The sequence below is a fragment of the Terrapene carolina genome, unplaced genomic scaffold (genome assembly GCF_002925995.2).
Source record: "Terrapene carolina triunguis isolate 2854851 unplaced genomic scaffold, T_m_triunguis-2.0 Scaffold113, whole genome shotgun sequence".
In the NCBI taxonomy this organism is placed as follows: Eukaryota; Metazoa; Chordata; order Testudines; family Emydidae; genus Terrapene; species Terrapene triunguis.
The window spans coordinates 5,176,864-5,191,993 of record NW_020664464.1 but is presented as its reverse complement, the minus strand read 5'-3'; the positions used below and the strand labels follow the sequence as shown (position 1 = coordinate 5,191,993).

General features: G+C 43.9%; 1 protein-coding gene across 2 annotated transcripts in view; it reads right to left on the bottom strand.

Moving 5' to 3' along the window:
- Positions 1 to 15,130, bottom strand: part of ADAMTSL1 (ADAMTS like 1) — a 274,580-nt gene that overhangs the window by 99,190 nt on the left and 160,260 nt on the right. For both annotated transcript variants that reach the window (XM_026652366.2, XM_026652367.2), the window contains one exon: positions 7,549 to 7,678. In XM_026652366.2, the coding sequence (XP_026508151.1) occupies positions 7,549 to 7,678 (130 nt within the window). The remainder of the gene's footprint in view (positions 1 to 7,548; positions 7,679 to 15,130) is intronic.

Here is a 15,130-nt window from a genome sequence, read left to right as displayed (position 1 = left end):
CTTTCAAATATTGAAAAATATTATATGGCAGCAAGTATTTGGTTCTGATTAAATGGGCACTAGAAAAGAGAGGGGTGGAGGGAAATAGACTGAAGCAAGCTGGCTGCAACCAGGAAAACAACAGTGCCAGGAAAAGGCAAATGAGGAGAAATTTTCCTCTACATGGCTCACAAAGACCCTACCACCATGTAAGCACAAACTCATCACAAACTATTCTATGAGGAAAAGTATCAAATTATACTCCAATTTGGGGATGTACTAACATGTCTGTCAGTGCCAAGGTTTGTGACCATGAGACCTGTGCAGAGAAAGGCATCTATCTAACTATCTGGTTCTCTGACTGAGAAGGGTAATCTGATGTCCTTAGACGTAAGAGGGAAATATGGAATGTCCAGAAGTCATTTTCAAAGATTATTTAAAGATGTGCTCTAATATTTCACAAACATATTGAACTATGAATTGAACATGAGCTGAAGTGAAGGAGAACATCCATGGGTAAAAACCTATATTATTAAAGAACCAAAATGGCCGAAGAAAAGATGAATATTAATCTAGAGGAGTTGGATTGAGGAAAAAAATTGCAAGGGAGTTTCTAAAACTGTTTTATTCAAACAGACAATTTGGAAGTTGTTGCATTATTGATGTGTAACCTGACTCTGTGGTATAAATCTTAGTGCTGGAAATGAAGTCTCTGTCTGGGCATGATTGGGTAGGCGTACTGGGACTGCTACAGAATAAGATGTACAGGAGTACATGTTTGATATTGAATCAGAACTGATGGCTATGAAGCTACTAATATATCCAAGTATAGCTGGGAAGGTAAATTTAAAAAATGAGCAGCTTTGGGCATGACAGGCGCTTGACACCTTTTGGACAGCCACTTAAGGGGATGGCACCCTTGAAACCAGAAGGGTTGGCAACGCTTGCAGAGATTACAGAGAAGATAAATGGTTCTCCAGGTCACAGACTTATAGATTTTAAGGGCAAAAGGGATCATTAGGATGAGTTAGTTTGACCTCCTGCATAGCAAAGGCCATAGATCCTCACCAAGTGATTCCTGCACAATGCCCAGAACTTCTGGTTGAACTAGAGCGTGTTTTAGAAGACAGCCAATCTTGACTTCACGTGAGGGAGAGTGCACCGCAGAGGTGCTGGAATTAGGGGTGCTGCCGCACCCCCTTGCTTGAAGTGGTTTCCATCATATACAGCAGGGGTCGGCAATGTTTGGCGAGCGGCTTGCCAGGGTAAGCACCCTGGCGGGCCGGGCCAGTTTATTTACCTGCTGACTCGGCAGGTTCGGCCAATCGCGGCCCCCACTGGCCGCGGTTCGCCGTCCCAGGCCAATGGGGGCGGCGGGAAGCCGCGGTCAGCACATCGCTCGCCCGCGCCGCTTCTCGCCGCCCCCATTGGCCCGGTGAACCGCGGCCAGTGGGGGCCGCGATCGGCCGAACCTGCCGCGTCAGCAGGTAAATAAACTGGTCCGGCCCGCCAGGGTGCTTACCCTGGTGAGCCGCGTGCCAAACGTTGCCGACCCCTGATATACAGGGTTTACATGTTGGTTCAATGGCTCTCAGCACCCTCACTCTACAAGTTATTCCAGCACCGCTGGTGCACCACATCCCTTGGTATGTTGTTTCAATGTTTAATTACCACCCGGCCCTACTAGACAGTGGCACAGAGAGACAGTGAAGACAGGCAACGCATGACATAACTTAGGCTTTTTCTGGGAAATGGCTGTAATGAGAATAAGAACTGGTATTTCCTGCCAGTGGCGCTGTATTGTCATATCAATGTACCAATGATAACACAACAAGAAATCACAAGTCACAATTGTTTTTCAAGGAACAGACCGAGAGGCTTCAATTCAGCCTGGCTGCGTAAGATGGGCAGACTTCTTATGCTCTCTCCCACACACTGAGCACCTGTGTATGGGTCAGAGGAAGTACCTCAGGGTTCGACCCTTAATACATGCTTAATTCATTTCAGTGTCTAGGTGGAATTCACTTATAGTAGGTTTGGCCCACAAACAATCTGACACCTCCAGGACCCCAAACAAAACAAAAAAAGTAAATTCTGTTTTCACCTGTATAGTCTGAATTCAGTTGGGAAGTGAGAAAGAACAAAACGGGGAAAAAAATACAGCATCCAGCAGAGAAAACAATACATTCAAATGTGTCCTATGTTAGACAAAAATAGAACAGGCAGCATCAGAGGAAAAAAAAAGAAAAACGGAGGTGGTTACTGAGCATTGAGCGGGTGCCCAGCCTGGCTTATGGTGCCTTGATACCTCAGCCATGTATTGGGTCCATCAATTTGCTCGTACAGTCCCTTCTCTGTTCTCATTAGAACTACCGTTTTGAGAAAGAGGAGGTAGGGAGAGGTGGGAAGGAAAACCTTGTGTTATTCCTGGAACGATGTGCTTTTTCTTCACTGTTTATCTGTTCTGTACCATTCAGCTGTTCTTTATTGCACAGGAATAAAAGTTTAGTTTTGAAAGTATGTGAGAACAAAGCTGCAGAAATTGCCTGGAATTTCCTTCTTTTTCAGCCATCTGGCTTTCATTGCTTTGCTTCTCTCCCCTCCTCCACACACGTTTACCAAATCTTTTCAACACACAGTGACCAAGCTATTGAGCAGTTATAATTAAGAACACAGCCATGGCACACTCTTTCTTCCTTTTGGTAGTGCTCAGTGGTTTATCATGAGCTGTTCATGCCATAGCAGTTATAACCAAGGGTGATTATATCTGATTAAAAGATGACTGCCTTTGTATTTTGGGCGGGGGAAGGAAACGTTTTTAGACATGGGTCAATTTTGCTGTCAAGAAGAGTGAAGACATCACTGGACATTAATTCTTCAGACTATGTTTAGAACAATTTAAAATATAAACATAGCAAGCAGAAGAAATGTGTGTTTTTCTCTCTCAAAGAATCGCTCTCCCAGTGCAGTGGGAGGGGAAAACTTTATTTTTAACTGATGAGCTATTCTGAATCTACTACTGGATAGATCTATTCTATCTTCACTAATCAATTGCTTACAGCTTGATTCTGCACTCCTGTTACACCTGATTTTCACTGATGTGTGATCAGAATTATGCCCTGGGTGTATCTCTGTTGTGTGCACTCAGAAATAACAAATAAGGATACCTTAGTCTAAGGACAGGCCATTCTATTCTGTTAATTTCTAATACACCAAAAACCACAGTATGGAGGCACCAAGTTCAAAAATAAGAACTGCCAGTGTCCTCTACATTCCACCATTCCTTGTTTCAACAGCTATTATTTATGGGGAGGTTTTGTTTAGCTGTATCCAAGAGAAAAGTCATTGGGCTTTTCTTCTGCCATTTTTCTTGAAGGAAAAACTTCCTCACAACAAAATCCAAAACCACGGGACACTCAGCTGCTTTGAGGTTTGAACAAGGAAACAAAACCAGTCAAGTTTTGTGTGAAACTTCTCTGGGTTCTGAAAATCTTCTGTCTAAACTCAAAACAAAACTTTTTGTTGACTCCATATAGCTGTGAATTTTTGAAAACTTGAGTTTTGTGGTTTGGTTTTGGTTCCTCACCAATAGATGTATTCACAGTGTAAAGATTCTAAGATAGCAGGCCAGATTTACAAAGTTCTTTAGGCACCTAAAAATGAGGTGCCTGGTAGTATTTACAAAAGCAGCTAAAGCAGGGCAAGTGCCTCATTCTATTGGGAGTTAGGGGCCTAACTCACTTAGGTGCTCTTATAAATCCCATAAGTCTGCAGTCCTTCAGCCTACTCTCCTGATCCTGACTTAAAGGGAAAAAAGTTGTCACACAGTAAAGATCCCTTCCCCGGGCTATCTCAACTGCCCAAGAAAAATGATGGAATAAAATGATGGAATAACAAATAGAGCGAAAGCCATTCTTTTCAATTCCTCCTGTGGTAAGTAATTTTCTGTTTTGAGAGGGTCTTCTTTAAAAAATGGCCAATCATAAAAATCTTCTAGAATTTCATTGTCCACTATTCTTGCACATACGGTATGTAACAAATAAAGCTGGTTGTTGCCCTGGAAAGGCTTGTTTTTAAGCCTTATGCCTGGCTGGAATAACCCTTCGAGAAGCTATGGAGATTGCCATTGGTAACCCGAGAGTGTCTGTAGCAGAGGTAAAGCCCTTAAGCCTACAAATGTTCTCACTCTTAAACCAACAGGAAGTTCTTAAAGTGGATTAGACTCAAAATGTAACCATGTTTTGTCCCTTTGCTGGCTGAATCTCCACTGAAGCAGTTTCTCCTGACTGCCTAAATAAAAAGGGAGGGAATTCTCATTTTATAGGGCAGGGATTCTCAGAGTTTTTCACAGTGTGAACTACAGTCTAGTATCTTAAGGGCCACCTGCCACCCCATTTGCTATGTCCAGTGGACTCCCTCTCTTCTTATTCACAATAAACACAATTACAGCAGTCACTTACATGGCACAGTCATATTAGGAAAGAATTTAATACATTTTTAGCTTCTTTTAATGTAGTTTAGCAGCTGGAAACAAGGAGGAAGAGCCAGCACCACGAGACGAGCCAGCTTTCCCCATAATTCATCAGCAAGAATACTGGGAATCATGGATTTCGGTTTGGGAACCTCTGCCACGAGGCCTCAAAGCACTAGAGGTGAAATCCTGTCCCCAGTGAGGTCAATAGGAATGCTCCCATTGACTTCAGTGGGGCCAGGATTTTACTCTAGATCGGAGTCGGCAACTTTTCAGAAGTGGTGTGCCGAGTCTTCATTTATTCACTCTAATTTAAGGTTTCGCATGCCAGTCATACATTTTAACATTTTTAGAAGGTCTCTTTCTATAAGTCTATAATATATAACTAAACTATTGTTGTATGTGAAGTAAATAAGGTTTTTAAAATGTTTAAGAAGCTTCATTTAAATTTAAAATGCAGAGCCCCCCGGACTGGTGGCCAGGACCCGGGCAGTGTGAGTGCCACTGAAAATCAGCTCGCGTTCTGCCTTTGGCACATGTGCCATAGGTTGCCTACCCCTGCTCTACATTGCCATCAGAATTCCTGGATCAAGATTTCTTGAGTTAAGATTCTGAAGGATCTCTCATTAGGATGATAGGATTAAAAAGCAAACAAACCTTTTTGTTGTCATGTGTGCCCCTTTGGAGGCTGCGGACTGTTGCTATTAATATTACTTGGTAATTTATATTTATATAATGCCATTAGTGTATTGGCACTTTGTAAGCATCTAGGAAACAAGGCTCCTGTCCTAAGGAACTTAAGCCATGATTCTCATTTACACAGTAAATGTAATTAATGCCTACCTTAAGGCCCCTTTACATTGCCAGAATTGAGTTCAGAGGCCTTAGCCCAAAAGAGAACCAGTCCCTTACAATCTAACCTAGATATACTTATCCAATGGAGCTATGCCACTACATCTACCACAACTGCTGTGGATCTGTCCTATTATACATACCACAACAGGTGACAGTTCAACTGCAAAGCAGTGCTGACCGCAAGAGAGAGGAGATCAGTGTTGGAAACTTTCATGAAATCATGTATTAAGGGGGGATTTCAAAGGAGAAAGGGAGGTTGATTGGTGCATGAGGCGTGGGAGGCTGCCCCAATCCAGGGGGCAGTATAAAAAGTTACAAAGCCAAGAGTGCAAGGTGGGAGGTAGGCTGGAGAAATGCACAGGGAAGGAGGGTGGGGAGAACATTTAGTAAGAGGTCGGAGGAAATGCGAAGAGAGACATAAGTATGAGCAGATTGGATCTACATACTTCCCTTTTTCCCACTCCCACCCTGACCTTCCATCAAAGGAGAGTTAGATATGGCTATGTCTGGAGAGGGGCAAAATTGCCACCTTTAAGTCTGTTACTTAGTGGTCAGAGAGGTTGAAGTGTTCTCCTACTGGTTTTTGAATGTTATGATTCCTGATGTCAGATTTGTGTCCATTTATTATTTTGCATAGAGACTGTCCGGTTTGGCCAATGTACATGGCAAAGGGGCATTGCTGGCACATGATGGCATATATCACATTGGTAGATGTGCAGATGAATGAGCCCCTGATGGCGTGGCTGATGTGATTAGGTCCTATGATGATGCCACCTTTTCATGTTCTCTGTATGTATATATATCTCCTTACTATATGTTCCAATCTATGCATCCGATGAAGTGGGTTGTAGCCCACGAAAGCTTATGCTCAAATAAATTTGTTAGTCTCTAAGGTGCCACAAGTACTCCTGTTCTTTTTGCGGATACAGACTAACACAGCTGCTACTCTGAAACCTAAATCTACTGATATACCAGCATAACCATACACCCCTGAGTATACTACTCACACATATAGTACCATACATGTGCATATGTAAAGGCTAAGAGATTGTCATTTGCACCAGTGCCCCTTTTATACCACTCCGTCAATATAAAGGGGCATTAAAGTGGGCTTATGTTATCTTTAAACCCATTTTAAGGTCCTTTACATTGCCAGAGAAGTGTAAAGCGGCTTTGATGTAAAAAGAATCAGGCCCTAAATAATTACAAACATATATAGTACATTCACATACATAACACAGTATAATTACCTACAGACCTGGAAAGGCCTAATCACATCTAAACAAAGCCCTAAGAATCTTTTAAAAGCCATTTTGCTTCATGAGTGACAGAGATATGATACCCTGCCTTTTTCCTGGAAATGGGAAAGTGTGCTATCTTTAGGGTGAGGGTTTTCCAAAGCATCCTCCACCATAGTATCTAAGCACTGGGAAGAATAGGTTCTGGAGGACTTTTGAGGGCCAGGTGGATTGAGAGGAAGGAGGGCGGACAATGTGGGCATCCAAAAGCTTCAGGTAAGTTTGGATAAAGTTCAGACGAACAACCAAACATTTGGATGCTTATCTGATTTAAATGTATGAGCCTTCTGAGATATGCCCCTCCATTTTAGCACGGTTCTGTGACTCTAAGCAAAATAATACTATAAACTGAAAAAGTTATAATACATTACACTGTGTGTGTCTGTCTTGTGGATATTGTTTAAATAGCTTACACTGAAATCACCTCATGATAGTATATTTGATTTGTTTCTGCTGTGGTATCTTTAAATCCCATTGAAAAACCTTCAAGCAAAGCTCATGATCTTGAGCCTTCCATCACCATGGTACACAGCTAATAATTTTTTAAAGCCAGTAGGGACCATTAGGTCATCTAGTCTTACCTCTTGTATAACAGAGGCCATAGACTTTCATCCAGTTAAATTCTCTCTCTTCACTTTACAACAATTAAAAAGAATCATGTGGGACTGAAACAAAACGTTTAGTTTATGAGGTGCCACTGGGCTAAAAACCTCAGGCCCTGATACTGTTCTCAGTGATACTCATATACACATAGAATTCCAGTGAAGTCCAGATTCACACCAGCAAATCTGGCCCCAAATGTCCTAGTTTCATAGACATTTAAAACAGTTTTAAGTGGGAGTTTGGGACATTGCAAATTAGTTTCAAGCATCAAATAATAACTATTCCTCTGCTGCATGCACAGGAAAGCATGTGTTGCTGAAGGTAAGGATATAAGCCGCCTACCTTGGGGGGCAGGGCTCCAGATTACAGGCTTTCAGTAGCTGTGGAGGACGGCGGCTGGTCACACACAGAGTTTCATCTGCAATCTCTCTTGTCTGTTTGTTCAAGCAAGTCACGACAGCCTCCTGGACACCTGCATACAACATTCCGGTCAGGACTCAGTGCATAGAACCCAAGGGGTGATGAAGTGCAGACATGGCACCTGCAGAGGTCCTGCTAAATTGCTGTGGGGGCCTCTGCACATGAGAAAATACAGTTTGATACTCAGGACGATCAATGGAGCCAGTTCAGACATTGCTGACAAACCTGCAGATGGGGGCAAAGGGAGGGGCTCCCACGCCCGATGAGCTGATTGATATGCTAGCGTGAAGTTTTGCTGCTCACGCTCTACAGCCATGTAGTGTGCAGGGCGAGGTGTTCCATGCTGACTGGCAGCTCAATGAGGACACTAACTTGAGCACCTAAAGACTAGGAATGTCTCTCCTGGCATGTTGGCCCTGAGTGACTGGGGTGAATCACAGGCCTCCACTCCCTTTTGTTTTAACAGGAAACCTCCACCTACAATTCCTGTAACTCTCCAGAAACAAACACGCCTCTGGCCACATTCACCATTGCCTCTCCTTTCCTCCTGTTCCCCACCTATCTGAAGGTAGGGTGACCAGATGGCCTGATTTTGTAGGGACGGTCCCGGTATTCGGGGCTTTGTCTTATATAGGCACTTGTTACCCTCCACCCCGGTCATGATTTTTCACACTTGCTATCTGGTCACCCTACATGAAGTTCCAATTAAATAACTAAAAAGGAGGCCCCAGCTTTGCTTCAATCAGCCATTGCTGTCAGTCTCATAAGAAAACTTTATGTGGGTGACAAATTCCTTGGTCCCCCACCTTCCACAGGTGTCACTGAAACAAGCAGAAGCAAAAAACAAATGTCCTTCTAACACTGAAACAATGAATGCAACCATACTGCATACCAGCCAAGGCAGCGATGTGATCATTCAATTAAGAGTGGGTGTGGTGTTAAAGATGGCCCATTTATATGTTATATTTTAAGCAGCAACAGGATTGTTCTAGGTGCACAAAAAAAAGGGATATGATAATATTCAACATTTGTGAACAATAGCTGTTGTCAGACTGCCGCATCCAGAGACTAGAACTCTAACTTGCACTCCCCTAAATCCAGCGGCGGCTCCAGGCACCCGCGCTCCAAGCGCGTGCCTGGGGCGGCAAGCCGCGGGGGGCACCCTGCAGGTCCCTGCGAGGGCGGCAGTCAGGCAGCCTTCGCCGGCATGCATGTGGGAGGTCCACTGGTCCCGCGGATTCAGCAGCGGTACGCCAAATCCGCAGGACCGGGGACCTCCTGCAGGCATGCCACCAAAGGCTGCCTGACTGCCGTGCTTGGGGCGACGAAAAAGCTAGAGCTGCCCCTGCCTAAATCTAATCTGGACACTGGTCATGCAGGGGAGTAAGGCACCTTGGAGAGTTGGAATGAAGGCAGGGAACAGAGCAGAAGCAGCTGTGGGAACTAACCAGGAGGAAGTATAGTCCTGTGATTAAGGTGATGGACTGGAACTCAGGAGTAAAGCTTGGTGAATAAAGCATTTTTGACTTTGCTGGACATTTCAAAGAATCAAAAGAAATTTGCTTTGGATCAGGCTGCAAATGATTTTTTTTTTTTTTGGCAAATTGAAAAGTTAAAAAAAATTGTGGGGCAAACAAAATATTTTGTTTTGCTTCCAATCATTTAAAAACTTTTTACAATTTTTAAAAATAAAATGGAAATTTTGAAACAAGTCGTTTCAAACAGAAAAATCAAAATATCTATTTTTGAAGGTTTTTTTTCAAAATGAACAATTCTGTGAAATTTACATAAACTCACAAAATGTTTTGGTGTCACCAAATCTGCATTTTTCACCTAAACAAATTTTTGGATGAAAAATTTCACCCAGGTCTACTCAGGAGATCTAAGTTCTGTTCCCAGTTCTGCCAGCTTCTGACTGTGCTTTGTGACAAAGTTCCTCCTCTACCTTGGTGGGTCCTGTGCTTATTGGCGGATTTGCTCACCTCAAAGATTTTCCTCTCTGGTGGAACCCACAGTCCAGGTCAACCCGGGCCCGCCCTCTACTCCGGGTTCCAGCCCAGGGCCCTGTGGACTGCAGCTGTCTATAGTGCCTCCTGTAACAGCTGCATGACAGCTACAACTCCCTGGGCTACTTCCCTATGGCCTCCTCCAAACACCTTCTTTATCCTCACCACTGGACCTTCTTCCTGGTGTCTGATAACCCTTGTACTCCTCAGTCCTCCAGCAGCACACCCACACACTCTCAGCTCCTTGCGCCTCTTGCTCCCAGCTCCTCACACACGCACCACAAACTGCAGTGAGCTCCTTTTTAAACCCAGGTGCCCTGATTAGCCTGCCTTAATTGATTCTAGCAGCTTCTTGATTGGCTGCAGGTGTTCTAATCAGCCTGTCTGCCTTAATTGTTTCCAGAAAGTTCCTGATTGTTCTGGAACCTTCCCTGTTACCTTACCCAGGGAAAAGGGACCTACTTAACCTGGGGCTAATATATCTGCCTTCTATCACTTCCCTTTGTTTAGCCCTATGACTTCACTCCCGTTCCTGTTTTTTTCATTAGTTGTCCCGCGTATTTATTTGGTATCACGGACCTGTGGATCCTCCCCTTAGGCTGGGGGGAGGTCCTTTCGCAGTGGGCAGGCTTCGCCCGCCCACTTCCTGGATCCCAATAGGATCACTTCCCTTTGGTTAGCCCTATGACCTCACTCCCGTTCCTGTTTTTTTCATTAGTTGTCCCCCGTATTTATGCCCCATAAAGCACAGCTCTATAGTATGCAGGGGATATAGACAGGAGTGGGCTGCTAGAGTGGTGCACATGCCCATTCCAGGTGTGCACAGGACTTCAGGAGCTACACCATTCCCAGGTGTTCAGGTTGCAGCACAGTGAGCTGGGGCAAGGAGAGAGAGAAGGAAATCCGCCTCTTACTGAATATTTACATCACATGGGACACTACTGAAATCCCCAAAGTCAGCCAATATCATTGTGGGGTTTTCCCCCTACCAGATGACCCAGAGAATGGTATTTATAAACACAATATTTTGTTAGTGGGACACTTAGAATAGCCCCCTAAGATGATTCTATTTGATTTTTAAAAATAAAACAATAGCTGATTGAGAGATTAAAACAAATGTCAGTGATTTATTTGTATGAAGGGAAACCAAACAAATTCCCTACATGTTCCCTACCTCTAAATGTTCAATAACTTTCTAACCAGGTCACTTTTCTGCTGAAAGCATTATCATATGCTCTAAAGAGAACACTGTTTTGACCATCCAAGGGTGTTACAACTACTGTCTGAATAGTAGAGAAGGTCTTCTAATCAAAGTAAAGCATCATTGTGCTCAGGACATTGGGCAGTTCTTTGAGGTGGTTTCTTGTACAGACTTAACCGTACAGAGTGTATTATGTGAAAGCAACAATCAAGGTGAGAAGGGGCTGCCAATCAATGCGGATGGAAACCAGAGAAAATGGCAACCTCCTATGAAATGAAATCAATGAGTTTCACAGAGCTCTCTGACAACTGGCTAGAGCAGAGGTGGGCAAACTACAGCTCGTGGAACCATCCTGCCCAGCCCCCGAGCTCCTGGCCCAGGAGGCTAGCCCCCGGCCCCTCCCTTACTGTCCCCTTACCCCGCAGCCTCAGCTCGCTTGCTCCGCCGCCGGCGCAATGCTCTGGGCGGCGGGGCTGTGAGCTCCTGGGGCAGCGCAGCTGCAGAGCCCGGCCTGACCCGGTCTCTGTGCTGCATGGCGACGGTGGCGGCGTGGCCCGGCTCCAGCCGGCTGGCACGGCTGTAGTGCTGCCAGCCACCAGTGCTCCAGGCAATGTGGTAAGGGGGCAGGGAGGTTGGATAGAGGGCAGGGGAGTTCAGGGTGGTGGTCAGGGGGCGGGGGTGTGGCTAGGGGTCGGGGTGGTCAGGGGAGGAACAGGGGGTTGAATGGGGACAGGGGTCCCGGGGGGGGCAGTCAGGAAGGAGGGGGGGTTGGATAGGGTGGCAGGGGGTAGACAGGGGCAGAGGTTCTGGGGGCGGTCAGGGGACAGGGAGAAGGGGTGGTTGGATGGGGCAGGTGTCCCGGGGGGGCCGTCAGGAATGAGAGGAGGGGTTGGATGGGGTGGTGGGGATCCGGTCAGGGGACAGGGAGCGGGGGTGTGTGGATGGGGCAGGGGTCCCAGGGGGGGCGCAGATAGGAGGTGGGGGCCAGGCCACAACTCCCTCCCCTAACCAGCCCTCCATACAATTTATGAAACCTGATGCGTCCCTCAGGACCAAAAAGTTTGCCCTCCCCTGGGCTAGAGATAGGCCTGGACCACAACTGTGATAGGAAACACCTTCAAATTTTCAGATGTAGATTTTGCAGCTAAAGTCCATCTCTACTATTTATTTTGATCCGGTAGCTTCAGTACCTCGTTGTGGCTTCCCCATGTAGGAGTTTCACAAATAAATTGCTGTCTAATGTTATGTGCAACATAAAAGTGTTAGCATTTTCACTGTGCTTGCCTTGGATTTGTAATCCACAAGTAGTCTAATTCTGAAGGTGCTGAGTCTAATCCCTCTCCCCAATCCTCCCTGCAATTGAGGAGTCTCTACAGCTCTCAGGATCAATCTCTTAGGCTACTCTTTACTGTACAGTATTTTTTTTAAACTTCCAGGCCCTGTTTGCATCTCCTCCTTGCTTATTCAATCCATCTAAATTGTCTCTCAGTGTATGTCCAGTAGCTTTACTGTCTATCCTGCAAGGATACCACCCCACTCATTAGAAAGCTTGCTAACTTTTTAAGAGATTCCAGATTTTATTTCAAAACAGTTATGTCAATGAAGGGTGAAGTGTTTGAAACTTACTACTAAACATCCCCTACCCATATGCTGTAACGCTGACAGCAGGTTTCAGGGGGTAGTTCATTTGTATTTTGCTGCAACAGGCCATTGCAAATCTAAAGTCATGTCAATATCAAAATATTTAGCATGAACTGAGGACATATTTAGTAGCATGTTCAATTACAGTTGACTGGCAATGCCAACAGAATGTTTAAATTAATATTCCAACATATACACTATCATAACAGATGTACCCAAATATTCAAGATGTGTTGGATGCAATCTCAGAACCTTCCAACAATTATCCAAGATAGGAACAGACTCAGTTATTATTTATTGCTTGTATTTGCCATCTAAGATGCCTACAAGCCAACAGCATTATGATAACTTTGTAAGTTGCACCGTACAACTTCTAGGGTTAAACCCTCCCCCTGCTACACAGACACATATAGTGGCAGAAGGGGTGTAAGAAGTCAAAATGCAGTGTGGAAATTGTGGTGCTCATGATGTGGACTGGATACAACATCTAGTCATAATGCACAAACTTGAACTGGCATTCCCCCCGCCCTCTCCTAATATGATGGGACAGGCACCAGAGACACAGGGGTCATGATTATTCAAGCAGGGAGCATGGCTAGCACTCAGTCCAGCAGACATGATTTCTGACACCATCAGCAAGTGCAAACAGCAAATACATGTCACAGCACAGTATGCTGGCCCTATTGTTAACACCTTGCCCGATGATTGCAGGATGTCTCTTGCCTGCCCTGTACAGGTCTGGCTCTCAGGCTGACTGCATTTTGCTGCCACAGGGAGGATTTGGATTTGGTCTTGGGAAATAAAAAAATCTCTATCTTTCTAATGAAAATGAAGAGTTCCCAAAGGAACGCATTGCAAACTGGAATTTTTTTTTAAAATTGTTTTTATCGCTATGCGTGAAAAGCTGATTTCTCAATATAAATGTTATAGGCTAAATTCACTGGTGTGATCCTACTGATGTGAGTTACCACAGTAGTACAAAAGAGCTGGAAACCTGGTTCAACTGGCACTAGGGGGACACTCCGAATATAGGGGACTTCCAGTGGCACAGGACCACCATAGTGGTTCTAACATGACCTGCCATCTTGTCTGCCAGCATAAGTGTTGTGGAAAACGGGGGTGGTGGCTAAGGAGCCCCTGAGTCCATCTAGTCCCTGGATGCCAGATTGACTCCTGAAGGCTATGGTCATAGGGTACAGGCTGCAGTAACTCGTGCCAGGAACCAAACAGTCTTCTGGCTTGGCCCAGCATCAGGGGAACATAAAGGTGGCTCAAAACAACTTTTGCCTGCCCACCTCTCCCCTCAGTCTCACACTTAAGTGTGTCTCAGCAGGCTAAAATAAACTGTCCCTATATTTTGGGTAGGCCAATGCATGTAATTGAAGACAAGTTTTAAATCAATACAAGAACCATTGCTTATGTCCTCCAATATTCTTCTTCCATTACCTGTCAGAAACTGTGCAGGAAAGTACTAATAAAAAAATAAGAAAAGGCTGCTCCTTCCACTTTCCAGAGGACACTTGATTGAGGTTCACTTCTAAATATTATTTATCACACAACATTTCACCATAATGAACCTGTCCTGCTTCAAACTGTTTTCTTTCAAAATACCTATCAGTTCATGAATCGGAAATTAAAATGTAACAGGGTACGGGGGTGGGACATGAATCTAAGAAGTTTAAATTCACTTTCAATATACCATCAAATGGGATTTTCTATGTTTATATCTACCAGAATAGCATAATTGTTACATGATATTTGATGACAGCTCTGGGAAATGCAGCCACTAACGGCAGACGAAATTACTAACTAGTTCCTTCTGGTTGCTACCTCTCCAAGGTGAAAGGTTACTTCTATGTCTATCCAATTTCATCTCCTGAGAGTACAAAACCAATAAAATTAGCTTGACCTGTCTTGCAACTGTAGCTACAAAAATTTTGATTTAGAATCTATTTTTTAATCTGGCATATTTTTGGTTGACCATATAATAAATAAATAAATAAATCTCCCAGCTAACCATTGTTGATAATCAAAAGATCTTAAATTGGTAAAGCAAAGTATTTCCGTCATAATAATTTATGTATGTTATGTATGTTCTATATGAAAATGCATACACATATATACACTGTATGTATTGAAATTGTTTCTTTTCTGTTCAAGCGGACATTGCTTGAGCTATTCAAGATTCCAGGTTCAAAATACAAGCATTACAAATCATTATTGGCCAGTCAGACTCAAAATACAGTGGTTGCTATTAAAAAGTCAGCATTTGCCTCTAGTCAACATGCACTGGTATAACTAGTTATAATTAGAACAAGAAATAATGGTGGTAATTGTTGGAAAACTGTACGTTAACTGCAATCAAATGCCAGCTACTGTAGCCAGCAATATATAAGCACTTTGCGATATGCTTTGTATCCTTTACTATCTTCTGGAACCTTTTTCTATTGTATTTGACTGCTGGAGGATCAATATTTAGCCAACTATTAAACTTCAATCCACTACTAACTTCTTTCCAATTCTGCAATATCATTCCTATTTAATACAGAAAATTGATTCTTTTAGCCATATTATTTATCTGCATTCTTTTGTAAGCAGCCTGAAAATTGCCTTTAAAAGGGCAGCAGCTGGGAAAGCCTAGGGTTTTAAACAATTG